Source organism: Brachyhypopomus gauderio, chromosome 3 (assembly GCF_052324685.1).
Source record: "Brachyhypopomus gauderio isolate BG-103 chromosome 3, BGAUD_0.2, whole genome shotgun sequence".
In the NCBI taxonomy this organism is placed as follows: Eukaryota; Metazoa; Chordata; class Actinopteri; order Gymnotiformes; family Hypopomidae; genus Brachyhypopomus; species Brachyhypopomus gauderio.
Window position 1 is genome coordinate 18,373,154 of NC_135213.1, and position 27,676 is coordinate 18,400,829.

The 27,676-nt window shown below is 42.3% G+C and overlaps 1 protein-coding gene across 2 annotated transcripts; it reads left to right on the forward strand.

Moving 5' to 3' along the window:
- The first annotated feature begins 395 nt into the window (after positions 1 to 395).
- pax2b (paired box 2b) lies at positions 396 to 26,649 on the forward strand. 2 transcript variants are annotated; one of them, XM_076999974.1, is made up of 10 exons: positions 396 to 968; positions 2,308 to 2,473; positions 3,152 to 3,349; positions 7,526 to 7,605; positions 8,205 to 8,324; positions 14,272 to 14,447; positions 16,967 to 17,084; positions 22,701 to 22,802; positions 23,348 to 23,434; positions 24,104 to 26,649. In XM_076999974.1, the coding sequence occupies exons 1-10, from the start codon at positions 926 to 928 to the stop codon at positions 24,175 to 24,177; spliced, it is 1,164 nt and encodes a 387-aa protein (XP_076856089.1). In that variant the 5' UTR covers positions 396 to 925; the 3' UTR covers positions 24,178 to 26,649. The 2 variants fall into 2 exon arrangements, with proteins under 2 accessions (XP_076856089.1, XP_076856088.1); XM_076999973.1 differs by having other exon boundaries at positions 24,123 to 26,649.
- The last annotated feature ends 1,027 nt before the right edge of the window (positions 26,650 to 27,676 follow it).

Genomic DNA, 27,676 nt, shown 5'->3' on the forward strand with positions numbered 1-27,676 from the left:
GCACCTCCCAAGTCTAATAAAGCGAAGTAAATTTTTCATACAATTTTCAGTGTACGTTGCATCTGCAGTCGATTTGAGAAAATTACTACGTTGTAATTTACATCTTATATAACGACAGTTCTGGCACTCCCGAATTATTTTCAAAGAACCTGGCGAGCACTTGACAGTTGCGTGAATATCTGCGCAGAAAAGGAAATGACTCGTTTGCCTTCTCGTTGCGTATCTACAAAACTCTATTCATAAGTGCGAGTTGGCGGCGCATCTCCCTCCCTCTTTGGAGTGACAGGCAGAAGGCCCTCCTAATGTTAGCCGCTCGTTTTTACGTTAGCGAATCACAAAGTGTTGGAATCTACTGCCTTTGTCTGAGAAGTCATCCATATAAGCAAAAGGGATCTGCGCAAACGAGGGGGCTGCAGCTTTTAGAAACCTACATTACCGGCCTGGGTCTTCAGAGCCGGCCCACAGATTTAGCCACACGTATCTGGTTAGTAAATGAGAAAGGTAACCAAAGAAAACCCTCCGAGTCTGCGGTTCTGAACCAGCCCGCCACCGACTGACCAAGGCCACCAGGAATTAGGACATAACGCATCTTTGATGGGACGATGTGGGAGAACACCGTTTATTTTTGTGGCGTCCGTGTGCACGGTGAAAATATTTAAACGTGATCCTGTTTTATGAACAGGCTGTTTTTTTGCATACATTTATAAAACAAGCTTCGGTCATGTTTGACACCTGATCAATCCTCCGTCCAATTTCGCTGAGCGGACAGTTTCACGAGAGGGAACTTTCGAAAGTTTCCCGGACCCAACGGGACTCGTAGTTCGGTTCGTCAGAACACAACTTCCAGTTTCTTCTCATAATTTATCTGCATAAGGAAAGCGAGACGGCGACTTCAGTTGATTACCTGTCTTTTCTTCGGTATCCAATGGATATTCACTGCAAAGCAGACCCATTCACCGCGATGCACCGTAAGTTGCATACGAGTTTGCTTTAATCTGAGGTTTTGTCAATTATTTTATATTTTCGCATCGTATCTAGACGAACTGTGCTCAAACATGCATGTTTTCATTCCCATCTCCATCTTTAAAAATAAAAAAGGTCGAGTGGAGAACAGAGTTTAACTGAACAACAACACTGGGATGTATCCAGACATTCCCAGTCTAGGATGTATTATGAACTGTTCGGTGGATTTAATACAACGACGCATGTATTATTTGTACAGTTAAACCATGATAACTTTAACGATGTTGTTTCGTTGAAATAAAATTAAACGCAAAATTCAATAGATGTGTTTTCAAGAAAATGATATTTTTATCATTCATAAACAGCAGGAGAGAAGCAGAAGGACCAAATAATCCATTAAAGCCAAAACGGAAAACATGTCTCGATCAGGCTATTATTCTCATGTTAAACTAGTCCTGCTAATTTCGCCTACATGATAATGGCTCAACGCTTCTTTCAACATTATTATTTAAGTATTGAAATTTCAAACTGAAACTCAAATTCTTTTAGCAATGTGTAACACGAGTAACAAAAACTCTTAATTATTTATAATTAGGGAGCGCGGAATATGATTAAGCACGTAATATAATAGCCCATCTCAGAAGAATAACATGCCCCACTGTTGTGCTCAGAATACTGTTGCCTTTAAGTTGGAAGAAATGTCATTAAATAATGCAGTAAAAAAATGAAATAAAATTCGGATATTATGAAAACACGAAAAAGCCCCCAAATGTAAGGTATGACTTATACCCTATATATATCAATAAGCGTTGCTTGTAGCTGCATAGTTATTCACATATATAATAATAATATATATGTTTTATTTTATATTATTTAACGTTATTTTTCCTATTGTTTAAAAATGTATAAACGATGCGTTCGACTGCATGGAGTCCACACTCATACCACCGTAAAGAGGTTAAATTATTAGTACTTTATCCAAAACACCTGCCGTCTGACCGATCACGGACGTAGATTTGTTTATAATAAAGAAATAAATAAAGACCACAAAACATAAACATATTTAATACATAATGTATCATAATACTGTTCACATTTTAGAATAATTTCCTATACCCTGTTGTGGTGTTGAATGTTTTTGAAGCTGGAATCGCTATGTTCTGAGTAAAGACTTAAGATTCAAAAGGAAGAACCGTGGTAAATTGTTAATGGTAATGCTTAACTATGCTTAATAAAATTGCAATATATTCGAACGCCTTTTAAAAGGCGTTTAAGCTCTCCGATAAATCGAGCGGCCTTAATGTAATGTTACGTTGTCCCGTGGTGCTGTTGTCTCCCTTATAGGGCATGGGGGAGTGAACCAGCTCGGTGGGGTGTTCGTGAACGGCAGACCCCTACCTGACGTTGTACGCCAGAGAATCGTGGAGCTCGCACATCAAGGGGTGAGACCCTGTGACATATCCAGACAACTGAGGGTCAGCCATGGCTGCGTCAGCAAGATTCTGGGCAGGTGAGGAGAGAGAGAGAAAGAGAGTGAGTGAGAGAGAGAGAGAGAGAGAGAGAGAGAGAGAGAGAGAGAGAGAGAGAGAGAGAGAGAGAGAGAGCATTCTTGTACGCAAATAAAAAAACGTCTAAATAACACTGCGCTGAACATTGAAAGTATTTGGGGTGGCAAAAGGTCCACAGATATTACTACGGACACGAAGTGAAGTAAATGTTTGCTAAGTTGGCTGTTCAGAAATGCAGGCCCTATATCAAAATTAAGTTTGTATATCGGTGTATTTGTATGTCTTTAATTAATGCAAGTGACCTGTATGCCTTTAATTGATGTAACTGAACAGGTCGTTGATCATGCACACATTTGTTTCCACTTATCGCGTTTACCTGCACAACTTCTGTTCCATGGGCGAAGGTATCACGTTCTGCTCCCCTTAAAATGTTCCCTTCCAATGGAACGAACATGTCTTACATAATTTATAAGAGTTATATTTGGCATCTTTCTCCGGCATGTCAACTGATGCGTAGACTAAATAAGCCATACGCTCAGCCAACTAATACCAGTAAAATTACATAAGCGTTGTTCATACATTTATAATATCAGTGGTAGGCTACACCTAATTATACCTGTATTATGTTTCGCTTTGATTACTGCCTGTTATGTATATCACGTTCCTTGTTGCTGCGGCAGGTACTACGAAACCGGGAGTATAAAACCTGGAGTAATTGGGGGATCAAAACCAAAGGTGGCTACGCCAAAAGTAGTGGATAAAATAGCGGACTATAAGAGACAGAATCCCACTATGTTCGCATGGGAGATTCGAGACCGGCTACTGGCAGAGGGGATCTGCGATAATGACACCGTTCCCAGTGTCTCGTCCATAAACAGGTAAGAAAGACTGACATATTTAAGATAGTCTCCAGAAATGAATACTGGGGTAAACGTGGAAAAGAGAAATGATTAGTTACCGGGATACAAAGACGGGACTTAATATCAAACCCAAATAAATGTAATCATGTAGCCTACACATTTTTGACAGTCACTATTTAACATCAAGACGAAACAATTGCTATGTATAATTTGCTAAGCTACACCACGAAAAAGTTTGGTATTTCTTAATTATCAGAATTAGAAAAAAAATTATTCGTTTTTGAAGACTTGGACCAAACTCCATGTCCAGGAACAGTGCACGTGTCTGTTCTCGTGGTCTAGAGGAGCATTGCCCTCTTTGGCATCGATGGTGGTCTTGAGAGTGCAATTCAATCCTTTAGTTTGAAGTCCCTCGACAATCAGCGGTAGATCTCAGTCTGCGATCCTCGGAATTCTCATCTGTCCAACTGAAAACCGATCAATGCACGGTGAAGATCCCGTACCAACGGGATACAGCGCCAAAGAAAGAGCATTCGATAACAGTTTGTGGATCGGTGTAGGTATGCTTTGTTTATTAGGACAATTCACGGGCTTCTCTCGTAGAAATCACTGGGGAAGCCCAGGTTAATATGAGAAGGGAAGAATAAACTATAGAAGGCTGCGTGGGGACACAGTAAATCTGCTCACTGTATCAGTGCTACTGAACGAACGTATGAATGAACGAATGAACGAATGAATGTCTATTGAGTGCAACGCGGTCAGTGTTTAGTAGGCCTAATTCCCATTTAGTCAGACACTTACAAAACATGTTCAATCAACAAATAAAGAAAATGAAAGTATATAAGCCTATACTACTATCAAGTTTGAAATTATGAACCATACTATTGATGGCAACCAAAACCTATATGGCTATAAATAAAAAAAGAGAGGTGGAAAGAGAGGAACACCACGCAAGAGGCCCGCGCTGAACTTTGGTTAAAATGCACTCTTCCATAAAAGCAGCCTCTGCATTACATTTTAATGAGCCGATGCCACAGAATAGACGTCTCAGACAAGAAAAGGCCTGAAAAAAATTCATTTCATGCCTCGTGGTTGCCTAAAAAGACCCATTTAAGCAGCTTTTGATGCAAATGTATGAGAAATTCAAAATGTAGGCTACATTAATATAATTAGAGCGGTCTCTTTAAACTTTTCAGCATTTTAATTTAATTCGGCCTGCTTATTTAGAAATGGGAAACTAAGTCTAATTATTAGTCAAATTAAAATATGAATATAAGGGACTGCATTTCTTTCATTAGCTGTGTTATTCTTCAAAAGGTGGAGAGCGCTTCCCAACTGTTGAAAAACAAAATTCATTCCACTTTTGTGCCTTTGTGTCTTTATTTTAATAACATTTGTTGGTTCATTCAAGCATGGAAGCCCTGTTACATCCAAACAGAAAAGACAGACAGAGAGGATAAGAGAAAAAAGAGAGAAATGGAGAGAGAGAGATGGAGAGAGAGAGAGAGAGATAAGGAATGGAGAGAGGTATTTGAGTTATAACATTCCTTTATTATAAACACAATTTAGTCAGGTACACTTGATGACAGAGAATATTAAAGAGGAAGATTATTTCATAGTTATTGGAAGTGAATATGCTCGGTCATGTGTCAAACTCACAGACCCCCCCAGTGCACATGTACCACCACCTTCCAGCACAAAACCTTCCAGTTCTGACCTACTTCAGGATCTGCCTACTGCTACAATACACTGACATTTTGACTTGACTAAAATCATATTAATACCATGCTCTCCCCTCCTCTTTTCATTGTGGAAAACCATAACAAAAAACAAGTCTCAAAAACAGTGACATAGTGAGAAAACGTGATTTAGATTAGAGAGAGAGAGAGAGAGAGAGAGAGAGAGAGAGAGGAAAATGAAATAAAGAGTTATTAATTAAGAAACCAATGCTAATAGCGAATTTTCCATTGTGAAGGAACACCAGGCTTGCTAGAGGCCATAACTGCAGTACAGGTTTATCTTGCACCACACTTAAGTACAAGTGCATTTATTTTACACGTTTAAAGAATGATCAGAATTACTGGCCATGTTGGTTTTTTTACTTCTATTTGTTTTTCTATGTGTATGTGTGTGTGTGTGTGTGTGTGTGTGTGTGGAAAGCTGAGCTCAGGGCTGTTGACAGTGAGAGGATGTTTTAGCTTTAAGCACTTTACTTTGGCATGCATTATTAACACTTAGCAAGGTCTTGTTGCACTGGAGTGTCTGGTCCTGCCCCAGCCACTCACTGGACTGGCCACAAGATATCAAAACAGTCCCCCAGTGGGCCTTAGGGTTATTGATTGTGTAAGACGATTTTAATACTTCTTCGGGGAATTTTCGGCTATGACTGTGTCATTAATTCATTCTGCCAAATGACTTATTCAATAACAAGAATAATGAATCTCAAATAAAGCTCCTAGATTTATGCAGCTCCCGCCAGTCATGGGGTCAAATTAGTGTGCGTGTGTAAAACAAAAAACTAGGAATGAATATTGATATGTGATCAGTGCTGAAGCGTTGTGTCTGGTGCCCTCGGGGAAGTAGTTCTGCGCTAAAGGTGTCTGCAGCAACACACATTTCACCACACATCAATACAGCACAGCCATTTTAATAGGTACATTTCTGACTTTTGAATAGGATGACCGCAACACAAACACTACAAGGCAACAACCAAAGTAAATTATGATCAAAACATATTTAGAATCAATACTGCCTATGGGCCATGAAATGAAAAATATTTAGCCATGTAAATGTTTTTGTATTGCTACATGTAAATATGGGCCAAACAAGAAGAAACACAAATTAAGCCCATGCATGTCTACATAACAATTAACCTACTGCACACACAGACACTGGATTATAGCTTATTGTAAATATTCTGTAGGAGTTGTAAGCCAAAATTTGCATATTTGAACTAAACAGACTTGATGTCACCGATGATGAATTAAGCTTATGTTTACAAATGGGCGTGACGGCCTCTTATTTTCCCAAAGTGCCTCTTGGATTAAAGGAATCAGATGCTAGCATAAGCTGGTGCAAGACCAGTGAGGAACTATAGCTTTCCTGTCACATGTAATTTATAGCCTTCCATTTGCATCCATGTGCCCATGTGGCTAATCCAGAACTTTTTTATTCCTGAGTTTCGATCAATAAAACCTCATCCACAGCAGCCCTGGGGTTTTCCTTAGGAAGAGAGAGAGAGAGAGAGAGAGAGAGAGAGAGAGAGAGAGAGGGAGAGAGAGAGAGAGAATAAAATTGTGTGTGTGTCAGAGAGAGAGAGGGGAGAGAGAGAGAGAGAGAGAGAGAGAGAGAGGGAGAGAGATGATTAGTGCAGGGCAGGTAAGGATGGTGAAGTCGATCATTGAGGTGAATTGATGTGATTTCATGCTTTGTTTGCAAGATCACTGAGAGCAAAAGTGCAGCTGGAGTTTTTCTCCATCGCTCACGTCAAAGCTGCAAAAGCTCCGTTTCCACCTGCTCTAAAAACTGCAGGTGGTTGCTCCATCGCTCGGCCTCCTCTACACCGCCATACACACACACACGAGGTGTGTGTGAGGTGTGTGTGAGGCGTGTGCGAGGCGTGTGCGAGATTTGTGCCAGGCATGTGTGAGGCATGTGCGAGGAGTGTGTGAGGCGTGTGAGGCATGTGTGAAGCGTGTGTGAGGCGTGTGTGAAGCGTGTGTGAGGTGTGTGTGAGGCATGTGCGAGATTTGTGCCAGGCATGTGTGAGGCGTGTGTGAGGCGTGTGCGAGGTGTGTGTGAGGCGTGTGCGAGGCGTGTGTGAGGCGTGTGTGAGGCGTGTGCGAGTTGTGTGCGAGGCGTGTGTGAGGCGTGTGTGAGGCGTGTGCGAGGTGTGTGCGAGGCGTGTGTGAGACGTGCGTGAGGCGTGTGTGAGGCGTGTGCGAGGTGTGTGTGAGGCGTGTGCAAGGTGTGTGCGAGGCGTGTGTGAGGCATGTGTGAGGCGTGTGCGAGGCGTGTGCGAGGTGTGTGTGAGGCGTGTGCGAGGCGTTTGCGAGACGTGTGTGAGGCGTGTGCGAGGTGTGTGTGAGGCGTGCACGAGGCACATGATGTACTGGAATATGGGAGAGGGGCACTCAGACCACACAGGCTCTGTTGTTGTGCGTGTTTGTGACTCATTCTGTGTTCGTTCGTCAGGATCATTCGAACAAAAGTGCAGCAGCAGTACCACCCGTCTCCAGACGGAACGTCCCTCTCCACGACGGGACACACTATAGGTGAGGTCACAGCAGTGGGCATCACAGATTGTAGCTTTGATGCATATTTGATGCAGTTTGATGCATATGTAGGTACAGTGCTAGACTCAAACTCACTTCCACTGTAGTGGAAGTCCTATTCTGGGTCAAGGTTTAATCCATGTCAAGAAAATTAAATTAGGTCAAATTACATTTCAAAGACAGTTCTTAATAATCTTGGCATAGATAGCACTTTCTATATGAACTCTCTCATACACACATCTCACACATCTGATGGGTTTCATTGTTATTAAAATAAGGCTTTTTTTCTTCTCTAAATCATGTATTCTTTTTTAAAATAGCTATGAATATGTTTCTGTTTCAATCATTTGCTTTTTGAAACATATATATGAACAATGCTGAATTATTGCCCTGAAATGCAATGCCACGTTCATGCATAAATGTAGTTTACAGATTCAGTTTTCTTGCAGAAGCACAGATGTAAAACCATAAAAACTGACCACAATGCTCAGTTAACAGAAACAAGTAGTCTGGGGTTAGTGTCAGTAACTGATAGAACATTTAAAATGCATCTACAGTTGTTGAGTTTATTCCATCTGTCCCTCTCTGGCCCCCTGCAGTCCCCAGCACTGTGTCCCCTCCTGTGTCAAGCGGAAACAGCGACCCGGTGGGCTCCTACTCCATCAACGGCATTCTGGGTATTCCTCGCTCCAATGGAGAGAAGAGGAAAAGAGATGACGGTAAGCATGCAAACAGCTTTCCGCCTCCACCAGTGGTGAACAGAGACACTCGGCTGCGAGGGTCTGTCTGCAGAGAGGGCCTGTGTGTCATGAAAGTCTGTCTGCTACTGTCTTCTGGGAATTGCAGTGATTTGAAAGTCATATGCAGACCTGCTGGTCTTCGCCCTCATGTAATTGTTTGCACTGTCAATTAGTACAAGGCACTGCACTCGATCGCAATATTTTCCCTTCTTTTAAAAGCAGAGACCGCCTCAATTCAGGTGTGCCGTGCATTTGGGTTTTGTAGTAATTGCATATAAATGGCATGCATGACATGGATAATATAAATTCACACCTTCTGTATTAGACAGTAGTGGCACATCCAGCATTTGAGTCCGCATTATTATTATTAGCACTTGATCAAAACACATGAAATATGTTTGTTTCAGCACCATGTTTCTATTGGTCTAAAAGTATGAGGACGAGTGACATCATCAGCCCTTTGGTTTAGGAGCCATGACCTCGGAGGGTGTCCCTGTGGTTAATCTGCTCTACTGTGATTAAGAGCGTCTCAGTAATTACGTGTCAGGCCGAGGCAGCCAACTAGCTAACTCAGAGAAACAGGAGACAAGGCTAAGGCAGCCTCAGAAAGACATGCAGCACAAGGACTCCCTTACTGTCTCCTGTCCTACTGTATTTTACAGTGCACCAACACATTTTAAAGTCCCTCTGCTGGGAGACTATCCTCAGAAAGAATGAGCCATAACTCAGGCTATGAGGCTATTTGAGACTCTGGAGCAGGATTAGATATTTAATTATATATATATATATATATATATATATATATATATATATATATATATATATATATATATATATATATATATATATATATATATATATATATAAGCAACTGCATTAGATCACATTGCAAAACAAGTCTAAAGTCACATTGGAGCGTCATGGAAACACTCCAGTTCTGCAATCACTAGCATGCCTTTGTGCTGCTATTTGCCTACATGAGGGCTCTGCTTTGACCGATGCGGCACAGAACTGACATTTTGATGTTCTTGTGTATAGGGGGGTAAATGGCTTAGTGTATGTAGCCTGTAGCAGCTAAATCACCTCCGAGGAGAGCAAGGCACCCAGTGTGAGGCTGAAACACTTGGCCGCTGCGTTTAGCAGGCACACGGCACAGAGCTCTGGGGAGCGAGCGGCATGGCCCACGCTGAGCATCCGTCACCGCGGAGCCCTTCCACTCGCTGGCCACTGCAAGGGCAAAGCACCACTGAACCACTAAAATGATGAGAGTTGGGAGACTGGTGTGTGTGTGTGTGTGTGTGTGTGTGTGTGTGTGTGTGTTCTGCACTCTCCAAGATGACTGACTGTTGTGGGGGTTTTCCTCTCCCTGAAATGGCCCTCGTGATGGGAGGCTATTTTCTTGATTTAAGCATCGGAACTGAGAGGGATGGAGAGAAAGAGAGAGGACAGCATGTGGAAAAAGAGGGATGGAGAGAAAAAGAGGAGAATGTGCGGAAAGAGAGGGCGTTGTCTCTGGGAGGTTCATATGCTCCTACATAAAAGGATGTACACACACGTTTATACACATGAAAGCTACGCCAGGAGATATATAATTAAAAATAGGGTATATTTTATTATTATAGTCACACAAATGTAAACACAACCACTCACTACTAGTATATGCTAGTATATGCTCTATATAGGCTCTAGGAGGTTCTACTACAGGCACTGGTCTTCTAATGAATGCTGGTTTCCTCCTAGAATTATGTTCAAGGCAGTACACTCTGGAACTAAGAAAAGTTTATTATTTGGATGCAAATACACCTGTCATTTGATCTACACCATCGCCTTGTCTACACCATCTATGCAGAATGCGGAAACTTCAATCATTCGTGAGTGGCAGTGCATCTGTTCCATGAACGGTTTACACCGAAGTTTCGCTAACTGCAAAACGTCTTGATTTCTTTGTCGTGTCAGTCTTCATCGGTTTCTTTAAAAAACTTGTTTATGGATGTTCTACATAATTATATATCTGCGCACACAATCTGTAGAGAGAACAGCAGTTTATTTATGTTTGTTGCTAACTCCTCACGCTACATACAGCAATGACGTTACTGATGCATGGAAGCATTTACGTCAACATTTATGTAGAAGTATAGAAGTATGCTCTGTAATGACCTTCACAGAATACAAGAGATGATATTTCTCCTCCCGCTGCTCATACAGGGTACGGTGGCCTAGGAGGCACAGTACTGCTATTTACATCATTTAGCAGACGCTCTCGTTCAAAGTGAAGGGCTTACAGAAGTGCTGTGTTGGCTCCAGGGCCGTTACCCTAGTGCTAGTATATCAGGCTGGGATCTACTGAAGACACCCAGCTTGAGCCTTATTCTAGTCTGAGAGTTCCTGCAAGGGCCTGGCGGAGACAGTGGGCGGAGATGGGGACCGCTCCACAGAAAAGCCCACAGCTAGCCAGCTCAGCTGGGGCGGAGTAGGTGGTGGCAGTGGGTCTGATCTTGGCCCGTGCCAGCAAGGGCCGCCCGCTGCTCTGCCGCCCGACAGCAGGGATTGTGGGGTGGGCAGCAGCCGCTCCCCGTACACCCGGCTGGGGAGATAATGCGGCGTGACACGTGTTATGTACACCGCCACCCCGCCAGGGACGGCCACAGGGACGCAGGTGTCACCTCAGCCATTAATCTGCCTCTGCCACTGTATTACTGCAAATTAAAGCCACTGAAATGGAGTCAGAGGGAGAGAGAGAGAGAGAGAGAGAGAGGGAGAGAGAGGGCAGGAGAGCATGAGAGATCGGTGGTGTCTCTGGCACCCATTGCTGTCCGAGCAGCGAGGTGGAAGTGACATTTAAGGGAATTTGCAATTCCACCGAGAAAAGCAATTACCTCACAAATTAACATCTACCATCCATATTATATCTACACCCCCAGCCCACCCCCAACGCCTCCACCAGCCTCCACCTCATATCGGAGCCATTACTTCACCGCCACCTCATACGCTCGGGCTATTAAGGAGATGAAAGATCACACCGGTCACCCTCAGCCCAGCCAGACTGGACCACGGACCTGGCTGCTCCAGTCCTGACTCCATAAAAACACAACAAGCATGAGGTCACTGAAGGATTCAGCCTTCTACCGCTCGAGCAGGACCAGTCGGTCCAGAGGGAAACACAGGGAACAAGAGAGAGGGTCAACAACAGTTGGATCCATTAGATCTCTTACACGAGAGACACTGGCTGGTTTTAGCACCGTGACTCTTATTTGTTGTTTTCAATGCAGAGTTTGAAAAATCTTCTCTCCTCTGATTCATTCAGTATATCAGCCCAGTAAAGGGAAGTCGGACTGAACTGGAACTGCACACCATTAATGAAGTTTTACATGGGTAGCAGGACAACATGAACAGCCCTGCTCCCCACGGTAGTTAACACAGCTGTTCTACAGGCATGTGCAGTAACAACAGAGCAGTTTCTCTCTGATGTAGACAATACAATCTGATTAAGAGAAGAGCAGAAGTGTGTGTGTGTGTGTGTGTGTGTGTGTGTGTGTGTGTGTGTGTGTGTGTGTGTGTGTGTTTCTAAGTATCAACATTGCAGATGGCAAACTAAGAACTAAGACAGCTTTGGAATCCATCTGGACATGTCAAAAGAATCCCAGCCGTCTCTCTCCAGTCCTGCTCCATTTTCCCAGCTGAAGGCCGGCTGTGATCCTCCCTCTCCTAGGGGTCGTGGCCTAGGGGCGCACATCCCCATGGCTCTGATAGAGTGGCCTCCCTCGTTACCGCAGCTCTAATACCACCTCACGTCAAAACGAATCCAGTCCTCAAGAGTCGCAGATCAATACTCCAGCAACAGGGCAGGGGAAAGTGCGACTGAGAGCCGGCAGCACCGCGCGCGCAGCCATTCCGGCTCTGGGGGGAGTGTTATTACATAAGTGCTGATGGGAAAAACGGTGGCCCCATCTCTGACGGGTGAAGCTGTTCTGGAGCCTTGATCACATTTTGAGCATCACTTCACCTGAGGCCTGATTGCTCTTGAAGTCCAGTAAGAAGAAGTTTAGTGTAAAAATAAAGAAGTGTACTCAGTACAAATCTATTGTTTCTGGGCTATGATACCAAGACTCCTAGCTAAGGCTTAAAAATGACTTTAACAAAGCATTGGATGGCTTAAAATATTCTCAGGATGGGTTTGTTTGTGTGCTTTTGGAGCGCTGACCCACACACACCACAACTCCCCTGCTGGACTGAGAGAGGAGCTGATCGGCTGCCCACGACATTTGATAGCTGCAGTTAAAATGCCAAGGCCAAGTTAGCCTGAGCTGTAGTAGAGCTGTGTGTGTGTGTGTGTGTGTGTGTGTGTGTGTGTGTGTCTGACTGCTTCACTTGTGTATGGGATGTCAGTGTCACTAGTATGAATGACAAATGCACTTGCATTGATCAGGTTTGTGGCCCAAGCCCTGTAATGGAGGGTAATTAATGACTCCATTTGCCCCAGCACACACTGGAAGAAATGCTCCCTCTCCCATTAGGACCAGTGGGAGCTGTCTGTACAAAATGCCTGCTCAGAAATGCTCTAACATTGGATGAGGATTAACACATATTGGCTACATACATACATACAGCTACATATATACCCAAAGGGAAAACCAATACGCTTCACGGAAAAAGCCAACATTGTGCATTTTCAAAAAAACAAGCAAATATATTTGTGTCCAGTGTCTTCCTAACACTATATCAGATTAGGTCACAGATTTGCAGATGACATTATTCAATGAATGCATGCATGCACGTTCACACACACACACACACACACACACACACACACACACACACACACACACACACACACAGGCGCGCACACTAGAGGTTGTGAGATATTGGGTGTGAGATGGGCATGGCACTGATGCTTCAGGGTTGTGTGGTGAGAAGGTCACAGAGATGAGCAGAGAGGCAATATCAGGCTGTAATGGAGCCAGCACACAGACATGATTGATCAATTGAATTCAGCAGCAGAGAAAAGTGCTGGATTAAGCTCAGGATTATGAGCACAATGAGTCAGGCCATGATGGTCATCTCTGCTTCATTTCAAACTCTGTCTGCCCTTCCCCCGCTTGGATTTCCAGTCTCCACATTCTCTCCACATCTTACCTAAGATCTCTCTCTTACTCATTCACTCACTCGCTCATTCTCTCTCTCTCTCTCTCTCTCTCTCTCTCTCTCTCTCTCTCTCTCTCTGTCTCTCTCTCTCTCTCTCTCTCTCTGGGCAGGGCAGTCAATAGGGCCTCCTACACATCATACATCATCAGTGTCGTGGGCCATAGAGAGGACATAATCTGCTGCAAATTTAGACTGGCAGCTCCGTAAGCGAACTATGACTCATGGTGTGTGTGTGTGTGTGTGTGTGTGTGTGTGTGTGTGTGTGTGTGTGTGTGTGTGTGTGTGTGTGTATGGGCAGCTAAAAAACCCATAAACCATTTTGTCACAATTCCAACAAAGGCATCAAAATCAAACAAATCTATGTGGTCTAATGCAAGACTGATCAATGACAGTCTGATCTGACCTCGGTTAACTCCAACCCTTGTCTGAATGAACAGGTCCAGGACAATCCAGGCAGAGCCATGCTTTTCAAACACACGCTCATACGAACATACGCACTAGCACACAACACAGCACAGCCATGACCCCTGCTGTTTAGAAGTGTACAGGGCACTACAGGTTACAGGTTTCAGTGTGCTTTTGCCGTGGAGGATTTGTAGGATTCCTACAGTTTGAGTGACGGGCTCTGATAGGACCCTGCCGTGATTCACAGGTCCGCATGATGAGGAAAGATGGCCAGTTTTGTGCATCAGCACCAGTGAGGCAGTATCTAGAACATCCATGCGAACGTCAAGATGTTCTCTATCTGTGTTTATAACATCGGCTCCTCGCTCTCTCTGTGCAGATGGTTCAGAGGGCTCGGGGCAGAACAGTGACTCCCAGGGCAGTGTGGAGAGCCTGAGGAAGCACCTCCGTGCAGACGCCTTCACCCAGCAGCAGCTAGAGGCCCTGGACCGAGTCTTCGAGCGACCGGCATACCCAGAAGTGTTCCCCAGCACTGAACACGTCAAACCGGAACAGGTGAGCAACCTCATCTTCCCAGACCCCGTCTCTCTCTCTCTCTCTCTCTCTCTCTCTCTCTCTCTCTCTCTCTCTCTCTCTCTTTCTCTGTGTACTTCTCCTCCACCTGTCCCTTTCTCTCCCAGAACAGCAGAACAGGCTACCAAAGCATTAGCATTGTCTGCACAATGGGCTACACTATAGATACCTAATGTATCTCTGTGCAGGGCTCGCCAACGAGATTTCCTGCAGGGGGGGAGACATGAATGTTTGTAAGGTTATAACATGCACAAATGGTACCCATGGTCGTCATATTTACGCATATTACTTTTGGAATAGCGTGATCATACTTCTTCTGTTTGAGATGTTAATACATTGCTTTCTCTCATACATCTCATACAATTGCTGTGTCTAAGTGTAGTGTCTGATAAGCTTCTAGATCTGGATATCTTCTGTGTGCCATTATGTATACATCATATATGGCTTATTGAGATAAAATGTTGCAATAAGCCATAAACTAAGCAGATAGAGGGAATGAGAGAGAAAGAGAGAGAGAGAGAGAGAGAGAGAGAGAGAGAGAGAGAGAGAGAGAGAGAATAACTCATAAGCAGCTGTGTTGTTAAATAGTAAATGTCCATCTTTGTAAAGGTACATAGACAACACGATGGGCTTGTCTGAGTGAAAACACCCATGCTTTATAAAAATATCTACTAAATAAATAAACCACATTCATACCATAATGCAATATGGGTATAAAGAAATAGACATTAAATCAATTCCAATCTATTCTTGTCTATCCATTTTTGTTTTTCCGTGATATAGTTACAGCACTTACATTCAAAACATCCTTCAACATAGCTCAGATTCTACATAAAATGCATAAAGTTCAAACATTCTAGTTGAACCAACATCGCTCATACATTTGATCATATTTAAGATTTCAAAAGAACCATAACATCTTAAAAATGAACTAATATTGTTTTGAACCAATAATGATCTCACAGTATTTCTATCTCCTGCCCCTTGTCCTCCTCATCTTCACTGGATTATTTTCAAAACTCAGACACTCAAAAAAACTGCTACGTTTCTGATAAAAAAAATGTTTTTGATCAGACAGAGAAATACTGGAAGACATTGTGCTATTACTCCAGCATGTGTCCAGCATGTCCAAAACACCCTCCTGTAATCCTGGGTTCATTACTGTGGATAAGCATTATTTACCTTTGGTAGAAAGAAAAAAAAAAAAACGACTATTAATTTTCCGGTGAAAACAGAAATGTGAACCATAAAGGGAACGACCTAATTGAGTTCATTTTAATTTGGGTGCGATCGTGTGGCATTACTTCAGTGATTAATCAGGCCGACAGCGCTCACCTCCAGAAGAAGGCCTAATTTACAGCTAATTACAAAACTGATTTTCACTGCAAGATCAATACCAAAATGAATTGGAAATGACTCGCTATCACAAAGAGCGCCAGAGAGTGTGTTAAACATGTGGGAGGGTGCTAAGAGGAAACCAGCAGAGGGACTGGGAAAGAAAATAAAGCAGCCATAGAATGTTCTACAAAAATCGGCTTTAATTTGCCGAGGTATTAATCAGACCACTTTCCTATTTGTAGTTCCCTATTCCCGTCTACTCTAGAATCTCCTCACTCTCTCCCTCCCTCCCTCACTCACTCTCTCTCTCTCTCTCTGGTGTATGTAAATGTAGGGTTATTAGTTCGGTGTCTGTGTTCTGTTGGGGGCATTAAAGTGTCATTTTGAAGATGCCTAGCGTGATGGCCTCTCCCTCCCACACTTCTGCTGGCCATGTGCTCGTCCCTTTCATACCTTCCTCTCCCCCACAACGGCGTCATCTGCATGAGAATACCGCCGTTCTGCACCACGGCTTCTCAGGAAGAGAGGCAAACATCGGCTGGGGCCACACTGAACAGTTGTAGCAGACAATTAGAGTTTATCTGCGATAGAGACAGACATGGCTGAGGTCAGGGGCCTCCCCTGTGACATGCATGCACCCACACTCACGCACCCACACACACACACACACACACACACACACACACACAGCCCTGAGCAAACATTATGAACACGCAGACGCCGGAAGTCTCATTTGATTAAATAACAAAAGAGAGGAAAAAAAAACTTCACGTCTGGTGATACGGTCTGAGGATTCTGTTTGGTGAAAGGAGAGCTTTTGAGAGTGAGAGCATCCGTGAAAACAGGCAAGCGGAAGTACTTATGTGACCCCTTATGTAACCAATACAGTTTTAACAAGGGTCCTTTAAAAAACTTTTGATTTTCCATACTCATTATATAAATGTCAGGAAACACAAAACAAACAGGAAAGAAAAAAAACAACCAAACATTTTAGCTCAATGTCTTTCTCTCTAATCCACACGCACACGTACACACACACACACACACACACACACACACACACACACACACACACACACACACACACACACACACACACAGAGAGAGAGAAATGCATAAATGAACCAGTAACATGAAATGCTGTGATGTTGTCCATACTGCAGGCGAGCGAGTACGCCCTCCCAGGTCTGACCGCGGGCCTAGATGAAGTCAAGCCCGGTCTGACCCCCAGTAGCTCCTCCTCTGACCTGGGCACCAGCGTCTCCCAAAGCTACCCTGTAGGTAAGGTCACCTGGCCTCCATCACTGACCTCATACTGCACCACACACTCGGCTCAGGGAGCACAGTGTCACACACAACCCCGTACCTAAACCACTTTACTCGCGTAATGAGTAAACCTAAATTACTTTACTCAAGTATGAGGCTCAGTTATGAAATAATAAGATGAAACATGTCCTCTGTGCTGGAATGGTAGTGGAGTATGATGCTAATTTCTCAGCTTTATAATGTGAGTTATTATCCCTTCACTGATGGTTCTCCATTGACTTAAATTTCCATTCTTAGGAAATTATGGCAAGCCTCTAGCTGTGATACTCTTATTACACAGCTATAAAAGTGAACTAACTCAATCACAGGTGACTGAAAGCACTGTAAAAAGGAATGTGAGTTAGTGTTTAATCACTGTTCAGTAGCTTGGCAGAGTCAGTCAACATAGGCTATAACGAGAGGAGATAGCAGCATAGATTCATCTCTGCAATACCAGAGAAACAAAGACTGACAGAAAGCAGTAATGACTGTTTAGACAAATTAAACTTTTTTTAATGACTGTTCAGAAGGACAGGACAATGTTGACATGAAGAAATGGCAGTTTTTTGAAAAAGTAAAACTATTTCTGGTAGGTCTTTGGAGAATTTTAGCCCATTCATATTATCAAAGTTAAATACGTTGTGTGGATGTGTTTTACTGTGTATACAGCATGTGTGTGTGCGTGTGTGTGTGTGTGTGTGTGTGTGTGTGTGTGTGTGTGTGTGTGTGTGTGTGCAAGCCTGTGTGGATTTGTGCATGTGTGTCTTTATTTTCCCCATGGTGACTGCTAACACTAATCAGCTCTGTGTATGTTGTAATCAGGTGTATGGTTTGTGCCTGTACTAATGGCACTGCTACGGTTTACACTCGAGTGATAAACAGCAGACAAAGTCAAGCCAAGCAGAGGGAGTTAAATGATCTCTGCCTTTAGGCCCAGATCCAATTTCCAAATGAATAGCTCCTTTACGAGGGACAGGAGCGCAGATTATACTCATCCTTAAAATGTTTTCCAGCACCAATTAAAATGGCCACAGTTATTGATCATGTTGATTTTAGTCTGAGGGAAATTTGCATAATCTATTAAAAATGAATGATTCATGAGGCATCCTGTGCCAGACGAGACAGGGATTGTTGGTGAAGTGTGAATACTTTCCAGATAGGAATCTTTTGTGTCCTCTGCTCATTGCATTAAGCCTTTGCACTACCTAGAAAGGCATTGCAAAATGAGTGAGGGATTTAAACTTATTGTGCAGATCATCAAAATTCATAGCTAAAAAGTCAACTCCAGAGAGCTCTGTGCCTCCACCCCTGCCACTGCATTACTTATTCAACTGCTTTGCTTCTTTTAAACTAAATAAAGCCTTTCAGCACATCCTGACATGAGAAGATGGGGAAAATGCTGCATATAATTAATTCCTCCAGAATCTATTGCCACCCATAACCCCCATAACCCGAAAAGCTGAAGTGCTGTGATCGACCATAAGCTGCTACTGACTACTTCTGTTCCATTCTATATGTTAAAAAAGAAAATTAATGAGATGGACTGTTACGCTACAGGGAACCACAGGAAGTCATAAAGACTTGAGTTGAGTGCTGAGTGTTAAGACACAGAGTTATGACACATTTACACTCATCCCACCCCGTTATTATTCACAGAGCACAATACTGGCCAACGCTAAATATAAAGACCATGCAAAACTCTTGCCAATTATTTTACACTGGTATATTTTCCATTATAAACGTAATTCCCACTCCAGCAACTTTAGCGGGAGGAAGCTCATCGCCGGACGGCTCCTCGCCAGCTCGCGGCGGTGTGTCTTCTAATGAAGCACCTGTCTTTGCTCTCGCAGGGGGCACTCACGCTCTCAGGCTCAAGAATTAATGCTTATTTCGTCTTCACAAAAGCAAACTAACCTTTGAGCACACATTTGATAATGAATGACTTTCACTACGCAGCCAGGGAATTAAGGCAATTTGGCTTTGCAAACATCCTTTGCTTAGCCGTAATTAATTAGGGTGCTGGAGCTTTTGGCTGGTGATAAATTGCTCCATCCGGAATATGGAAAATGGAGGTCAGGAGATCTCTGTGCCTTTTTGTTGCAAACATGAAGGTGTCCCTGTCATGAGAAATTTAACACAGCAGAAAGAAAAAAACAAGTGTTCCTGTACAACCCCCATTACCCTGCCAGAAAACATTGTTATGATTATATGATATTTATTATATTATTATTATTATTAGTAGTAGTAGTAGTAGTAGTAGTAGTAGTAGTAGTAGTAGTAGTAATAATAGTAATAATAATAATAATAAATATGGTGTCTTATCCCTTAGGCACAATGTCTTGGGCCTGAAAACTAGATTGAACAGATAGTGTTGATTAATCTTGATTTAAAGATGTCCACAGTCAGTGATCTTTTGAGCTTCTGTGGCAGTTGATTCCAAGTCCAGCTTCTCAGTGCTTAGTAAGGACTTTGTGCATGATAAACTGATCAGTTCCTAGTGATCGAAAAGGCCTGCTTAGGCCGTATTGTTTGATATTGCCACATAGATGCATTGGACTTGAACCATTTAGTGATTTTTAGTCATTTTAGTAATTGTACCTTGAAGTAAATTTTGTAAGGATTTAGCCAAATTGGCCAAAGGGTTACGTTCTGTTGGATTTAGTAAATCCTTTGAATGCACTGAATTTGTTTGCCTGTCTTTTTAGCAGGACCAATAGGGAGACCATTACACTAATCAATCCTGCTAGAATAAAGGCATGGATGAGTTCAGGAGATCACTTTGGTTATGAACCAGTTCTTTTGATTTTTAAAGGGCTCTAGGGTCAACATAGGTAGGAAATCTAAATCGCTCATTGATAAAAAGCCTGTTTTATCTTTATTTAGCTGCAGGTAGTTTTGCACATGTTCAGGGCACTGCCACAGTGATTTGATGGGACCATCGTTTGTTTAGGGTTGACCATTAGAGCCAATCTCTACTCTCAAGTCTGTCCAAAAGTATTTTACAATCAATGATGTCAAAGGTGGCATTGAGATCACGTAGTAGAAGAGATGTTTTTTCCCCAAATACAGGTGTCATTAAGAACCTATAAGAACCATTTAAATGCAATGATATATTTGTATATTTGGAATGTTATATAACTGGTGCACTGGTCTATTTAAAAAAGAGTACACAGAATAGAAAATAGCCCTAGTTTAAATAAGAATGAATACTGAATATTGTCATATGGGTGAGGTTTGAAGAAACATGATACCGTGATGTATACAGTATATGCAATTTATTACTGTGTGAAATGGTATAAATATATTTTTGTTTAGCGCTAGCTCTAGGTGGCATGATTCAGACATTGGTTTCATTCAGGCAATACTGATATATTAGTGGAGGTTCTAAGCTACAGGACACAGGGCAGAGTGTCCAATGTGATTAATGAAGGCCACTGTCCTGGAAAAAAATTACAATTCATCAGTGAATTTACTCTCATTAGTGAATTGAATAAATCTTGGGCTTTTATATCAGATGTGTTCTTCAGGATTTGTTCAAGGCACAGATTTCAACCTTTTCTGTTCTCTGGGGCTTGTATCAGTGGGGACCACACCTTTCCAATCCATTCCTTATTTGTTGCTTAACTTTGTGTCTTGTATCATGAAGAGTTGGTGTGCTGTTGGATCATTGACAGTGGTCCACTCCCCTATACTAAACAAGTCTGCCAGACTTAAAAATAAAAAGCCTCATTATGTTGGTTTGCCAGCCGTTTGGAGACCCCCTTTCTGCCAACATTTTACATTGTTTTATTCAGGATTTTGGCAGTTTCTTTTTTATTATTCTTTTATTTACGCCCCAGATATCTAATCTAATCTTATCTTTCATGCTAGAACCAACTGTAGCATGGAGAAGCTAAGCCAGTCTGTTCACAGAGGTCTGCCACTCTAGGAACAGAGTGTCCTAAATGGTTCTAATGCCTCAATCGAGCCATGCAGTTGAATGGCAAGCTGTATTAATGGCAAGCATTTCAACATGAAAACATTTCAAAACATGGTGAACTCAATGACAGACTAATTGTGACAGTGAAAGAGACAGTGAATATGAGAGAGAGAGAGAGAGAGAGAGAGAGAGAGAGAGAGAGAGAGAGAGAGAGAGAGAGAGAGAGAGAGAGAGAGAGAGATGGTAAAGTGTATATGAGAAAATTTTATATTTTCTCAATTGAAATGTGAATAAGATATGGCCCTTTCTTAAGGTTTGGAGAAAGCTTAATATTTGAAAAACAGAACACTGCAGACTGAGAACAAGCACTGGCCAAAGCTGTTTTTTCCCAGGTCTCTGTGGAATAGACTGGATAGTCTGTGATTGCCGTAATGGTTGCTGGCCTGCTCATTAAAGTTGCACTGGTGACCGACTTTCCCCTTCATTCCTGCTGCCTCTCCCTCTCCCCTTTTCCCCGTCCTTTCCCCCTTTGGATCTCCAACAATGCTGTTAAGGGCCCCCTGCCTGTCTGCCTTGGCTGGCTTGGGGCTACATGTGGCTGCCTATGAAAAGCAGAGCGCCAGCTCCAGTACCTGCTCTGGGTGCAAAGCCCCTCTGTGCTCTGCTATGACTACCTGCCTGGGACAGCAGGGACAGTAAGGCCTATACCTGTGTCTGTTCTCATCATAGGTGTCATAGGGGGGACAGCAGGGACAGTAAGGCCTATACCTGTGTCTGTTCTCATCATAGGTGTCATAGGGGGGACAGCAGGGACAGTAAGGCCTATACCTGTGTCTGTTCTCATCATAGGTGTCATAGCGGGAACAGCAGGGACAGTAAGGCCTATACCTGTGTCTGCTCTCATCATAGGTGTCATAGGGGGGACAGCAGGGACAGTAAGGCCTATACCTGTGTCTGTTCTCATCATAGGTGTCATAGCAGGGACAGTAAGGCCTATACCTGTGGCTGTTCTTATCATAGGTGTCATAGCGGGGACAGCAGGGACAGTAAGGACTATACCTGTGTCTGTTCTCATCATAGGTGTCATAGCAGGGACAGTAAGGTCTATACCTGTGTCTGTTCTCGTCATAGGTGTCATAGCGGGGACAGTAAGGTCTATACCTGTGACTTTTCTCATCATAGGTGTCATAGGGAGGACAGCAGGGACAGTAAGGCTGTTCTCGTCATATGTGTCATGGGGGGGCAGCGGGGGCAGTAATGCCTATACCTGTGTCAGTTCTCATCGGAGTCATAGGTAGGACAGGAGCCAGTATGCGTACTAGACACTTGAGATCATCGTGCAGGCAAAGCTACTGGGGCAGGTGGGGCTGGTGTGGCAGGTGTAGTCATTTGTTTCAGTTGTCACACTGCACCAAGTGTACTTGGATGTTGTTGTACTTGGTAATTTTGCATTGCCGGCAGAGAAAGCAACGCTGTTCTTCTCTGAATCAAAGACTGAGTCTTTTTTTCTGTTACATTTTGCTGCTGAACTGATATGAAAAGTGATTGTATTTCTCTTTGCACTTTCCAATATTTCCACTGCAAGCTTATTAAAAATGCAAATTGAAATGTTCTTCAGACTTAACACTTAAAAGGAAGCAATTAACCCCCTGCATTTTTTACACTTTGTGTAGGCAGAGATATGGCCAACACAACCCTACCCGGCTACCCACCTCACGTGCCCCCTGCTGGCCAGGGTAGCTATCCAGCATCCACCCTGGCTGGAATGGTTCCTGGTGAGTTACCCTAAACACTCCTCACACTTACAACAGCAATATTTTGCCACCAATCTTGCAAATGTAATGTTAAAAGCACCAATGCTAATACAAATAATACATTTAGCACATATTTTGGGCCACATTTTCTTTTTCAGGTTTTTGCAATGCATCTGGTCTGTACTAGAGGGTTCCTGTATGATTTCTCATTCTTCAGGACCTACTAGAAAATGATTTACAGACAGTTCTCAAACACTGTTAAAGCCACGAAAGACACTCTTCACCTTTGTCATATAAAACCTGCCCTTTATAGGCTGATGAACATGAGAGGGTGTAATCCTTACACCACAGTTAGCCACAGTCTGACGTCTTGCACAAAGACGTTCAACAGCACAAAACGGAGAAGCAACTGAAATAGAAAGATGAGAAGAGAAAGTTGTCAGCAGGAAGCTTTACTCCAAGTGAGGAGGAGAAGGTCTGTCAGGCCTGCCTGTTCTTCCCATGCTGAATGGGACTGAACACCATGATTGAAGCAGGCTGTAATGTTCTTCTGTCTTTTGCTACAGGGAGCGAATTTTCAGGGAATCCCTACGGTCACCCACAGTACACAGCATACAACGAGGCATGGCGCTTTAGCAACCCAGCCTTACTAAGTGAGTATCCCTGCAAGCTCATCGGAAACATGTCATTTAATTAACAGATATAAACTATGGCATTCTTGAGAACTAAAATTCAAAACATTAGGCAATGTGTTCTTAATATTCAGTTCTAGTTATCAATGAACAAAGTTAATTAAAAAATATTTATAATAAGTAATGCACTAATTTCATTTTCATTCAGCTGCAATTTTTGGCATGTGTATTGGGGTATATCATTCCAGGATTTCCAGATTTTGATTCATAAAAAGAACAAACTAATTTAGGCTTGCTTCATGTATAATGTAACTGTGTCTGGCTCATGCATTCCACTCACAGTAACTCTTAATTTGTGGGTGTACGAATCATATAGCAAAATGGCACATTCATCTCTAGCTAACTCTAGTCTGATGAGTATCAATGCTGTATTGAAATGGCACATTCATCTCTAGCTAACTCTAGTCTGATGAGTATCAATGCTGTATTGAAATGGCACATTCATCTCTAGCTAACTCTAGTCTGATGAGTGTCAATGCTGTATTGAAATGGCACATTCATCTCTAGCTAACTCTAGTCTGATGAGTATCAATGCTGTATTGAAATGGCACATTCATCTCTAGCTAACTCTAGTCTGATGAGTATCAATGCTGTATTGAAATGGCACATTCCTCTCTCATTAACTTCCAGGTTCCCCTTATTATTATAGTGCATCCAGAGCCTCTGCACCCCCAACTGCTGCCGCTGCCTACGACCGCCACTAGTTACCGCGGAAACCAAACCAGACACCAAATCCATAGCCTCGGACTTCATATTGTGCCAGTGTGAACAGTGCAGCTGATTGGACAGAGGCCTCCCTCAACATGTCACATGATGAAGAACAGTCCAACCAGGACGCCAGACAGCTAACCTGCATCTACCCATCCGAATACAGCAGGCTTACTGTTATAGTGGCCGTACACATCTCAAAGACTCAACCAAAACTTGACTAATACTTCTTAGTCAAGTATAAGACTTATTATAAAAGGGTAGATTGCAGATGAGGGGATTTTTAAACAAATTAATACATGTTGGTTCCTATTTTTAAGTTTGGTCTTTGGAGGAGACATTTCCTTCCTGTCGTGTGACAGTAAACCTTTCATTGCTCATACATTTCTTGTCCTCTCTAATTCTCTCTCTACCCTCAACTGTGCAATGCCAGATCCGGTGTCATCTGTACCTACTGCATGGTGGTTCTGTAGACACAGTTAATACACTTATGCTTAACACAAAGTCAGACATGCATCTAAATCCAGACTGTAAACAACTCCTTCAGACTGCTGGCACAACTCCCCTTTGAAAAAAATATCTGACATATGAAGTAAAATTAGAGGAAAATGAATTCTACCCACAACAAAAGACATTTACCAGCTTACCTAATTTAATAATTAATTCCGAACATTCATTCATTTTTGCATTTTGTTTTGGTTTCATAATTGACAGCTTAATCTCAAATGGGAACACCCGATATTCCCATTCCCATATTTTGGTACTACAAATATAAAAAAATCCTCCTCATGAAGGCAGGTGGATGGAATATAATCAGCACTATCCCCTCTTTTGAGTCATGAGTGAATTACCAGTGTGACCCCACAGTCACAACAGGAACAAGAACAAATGCTTCACCTTGGCACGGCACACAAGACTTCAGTGCAAGCCTTCCCACTGCTCACACTGCACCTGGGAGTAGGGCTCGCTGTCAGGACTTTGATTTAAACACTCCTTTAAATGTTTATTCACAATTCTTGTGCATATCTGCAGTCTGCGAATGATCTAATCCTTCAGTCTGATCCTGCTCATATTTAATAATTGGCTACTGTTTTCAGAGAGCATTATGGGTAATGAGATCGCGCACACACACACACACACACACACACACACACACACACACACACACACACACACCTGTTCCGTTAGCAGAGATTAACAATGGAAGAAAACAGTGGTGGATAATTCAGTAACTGATAAATACAGCTCTTCAGTAAACAACAGTTACTACATCCAGAGCTTTCATGCAATCCCATGTTCTTTTCATTCCCATGCACAGGAAATGAGATGAGCTCATTATGATGGTGAAGAGTATATCACACTTGCCAAAGATTTTTTGTTTTTGATGTTTTATTTACAGTCCAGTGTATTGTGATAACAGTATTATGGTAAAAAAACAAACAACTTTTATGTATGTATCTATGCAGAGTAATATGGCCGTCATATGCATACAAAACTACTGAAATGACTTTTAGTTTGTAATTGATCATTATTTATTTTAGTTCTGTTGTTTTGCTAAGGTTTGTTGCTTTATTATACTACTGAGTCAAATGATTTTTCCCTTTGTAAATACAGTCATGTAAAAAAAAAAAAAAAAACAACAACACTGACATATGGCCTTTATCAGTATGAGGCTCATTCACATCACGCAACCCTGGTAGAGACGACCTAGGGAGGACCAGCTTCACACCTGCACTGTTGAACCTAAACTCATCTTTTGTTAATATATGGGTTTGTCCATTCCCACTAGTTCGTGTCATCTGGAAATCTATATGTACATTTGAGGGAATTCCCCCCCCCCCCTCTCCAAACATTCTCTGTAATCCAAACTTTCCCCACCTAGAATATATATATATACGGTTTTTAAAACACATTTTCCATAAAAACATTTTCCTTCTGGAATATCTCTTCCAGGTCACAACCATTCAGAGCACGGAGAAAGTAAGCCGCATGCCTTTTAAAATGGCGATGCATTAAGGAACACAGATGCTCTTTTATAAAGAAATCACTTTAATTATTCAAAATTGCAATCAAAAGAAAACCACTCTACCAATGCACAACTGTCTCAGAACCGAGATGCTTTTGGGGAAACCTTTGATTAAAAGTATCTAAATGATATAACACACTGTAAAGAAGGGTTACCAATGTGTTTTAAGAAGGCCTTACTCCTTTGCTCTGTGTCAAATTGGAATTTCACAATAAATCTACTGACTACGCCAGTAATTGTTCAGCGATCCTAATTGAACCCTACAGTTCACTTTAACTTTATTATTAATTGCAGACTTTACATTTAAAAGTGGAACAAGTGAGAGGTAAAGGATGTCCTAATGGTGAAGAGATGCTGTCAGGTATTTGACAAAATCGTATGACTTCAATCATTGTTTAAATATGAGTCTAAATTTTTGTGCACATGAAAAATAAATTTTATATGTCAAATAAGATTTCAGTATGTGGAATTCCTTTTTAAAAGCTATAATTCTGTTTTCTAAAAAGTTGTTTTGTTTAAATATAGCATTTCATGGTTACCAAACACCAACACCACTGCAAAAAAATAATAGTAATATTCTGACCTTTAAAGAAAATTAAAATATTTTAGTTAATTAATTAATTAACTGATTTATCAATATATGAATATGAATACAAATGAATACAGTTACTGTTAACACTTCAGAACACATTCAGAAACACCATGTCTGACCAACACTTAGCAGTGCTGTTCCTGTTTATTGCATCTTCAACTCTCTTCCATAACCGTTCCTGAATCCCTGTTGACAAACCGCTCGAGGGCCTGATGGAGCCCGTCCCTTGGGGTTATCTAAACTGCTTAATGTTAATGCAACACATTCTATTCAGCCAATTCAAAATGTAATCAGGAAATTTGAAGCGAATCAAATGAAGTAGTTGGGGGAGGTGGAGGGGGGCCCAGCATCCGCGGGCAGGACGGGAGGAAGAACGCCTGCTTCATGGCTTGGATCCACGAGCACATCAAGTGTTTAACGGCTCCATGCTTTGGAAAGCAAAAATATTACTTCTAAAGATGAGGGTGAATTCAATTAGCAGAACTGGATAAAAGAGAGAGGCACTTATGCAGCAAACCTCATACAGGAAGCCACTTCCACTCTTTTCCCCGTAATCCTTCCAGCTTCTTGGAGAATTCGTTTATGTCTCGTTATTGATCATGAACAGGCCAAGGGAGGGTAGAGAGAAGCCTGTAAGGCTGCTCTGCCCACTGCTCTGCCCAAGGAGACGATACAACATGCCCTCGTGCCCTCTGAATTAGCCCAGTCGCCATGTTGCAGATTATCTTCATCTGGGCAACTGCAGCTTGAACATTACACAATTGCTCCTTTAGCAGATCTTAAGAACTGCAGAAATACTTGTCAAATTTTACTCATTAACAATGAATGCTACAATTAGCCTGCCCTAATTTGCGCAGTACTAAACGATCACTACTAT

Bases quoted from the DNA above. Each gene is read 5' to 3' on its own strand.
- pax2b (XM_076999973.1), top strand. From the start codon at position 926: ATGGATATTCACTGCAAAGCAGACCCATTCACCGCGATGCACC. The intron at 969-2,307 runs GTAAGTTGCATA...TCTCCCTTATAG, and splicing joins CCCATTCACCGCGATGCACC to GGCATGGGGGAGTGAACCAG. The intron at 2,474-3,151 runs GTGAGGAGAGAG...TTGCTGCGGCAG, and splicing joins GTCAGCAAGATTCTGGGCAG to GTACTACGAAACCGGGAGTA.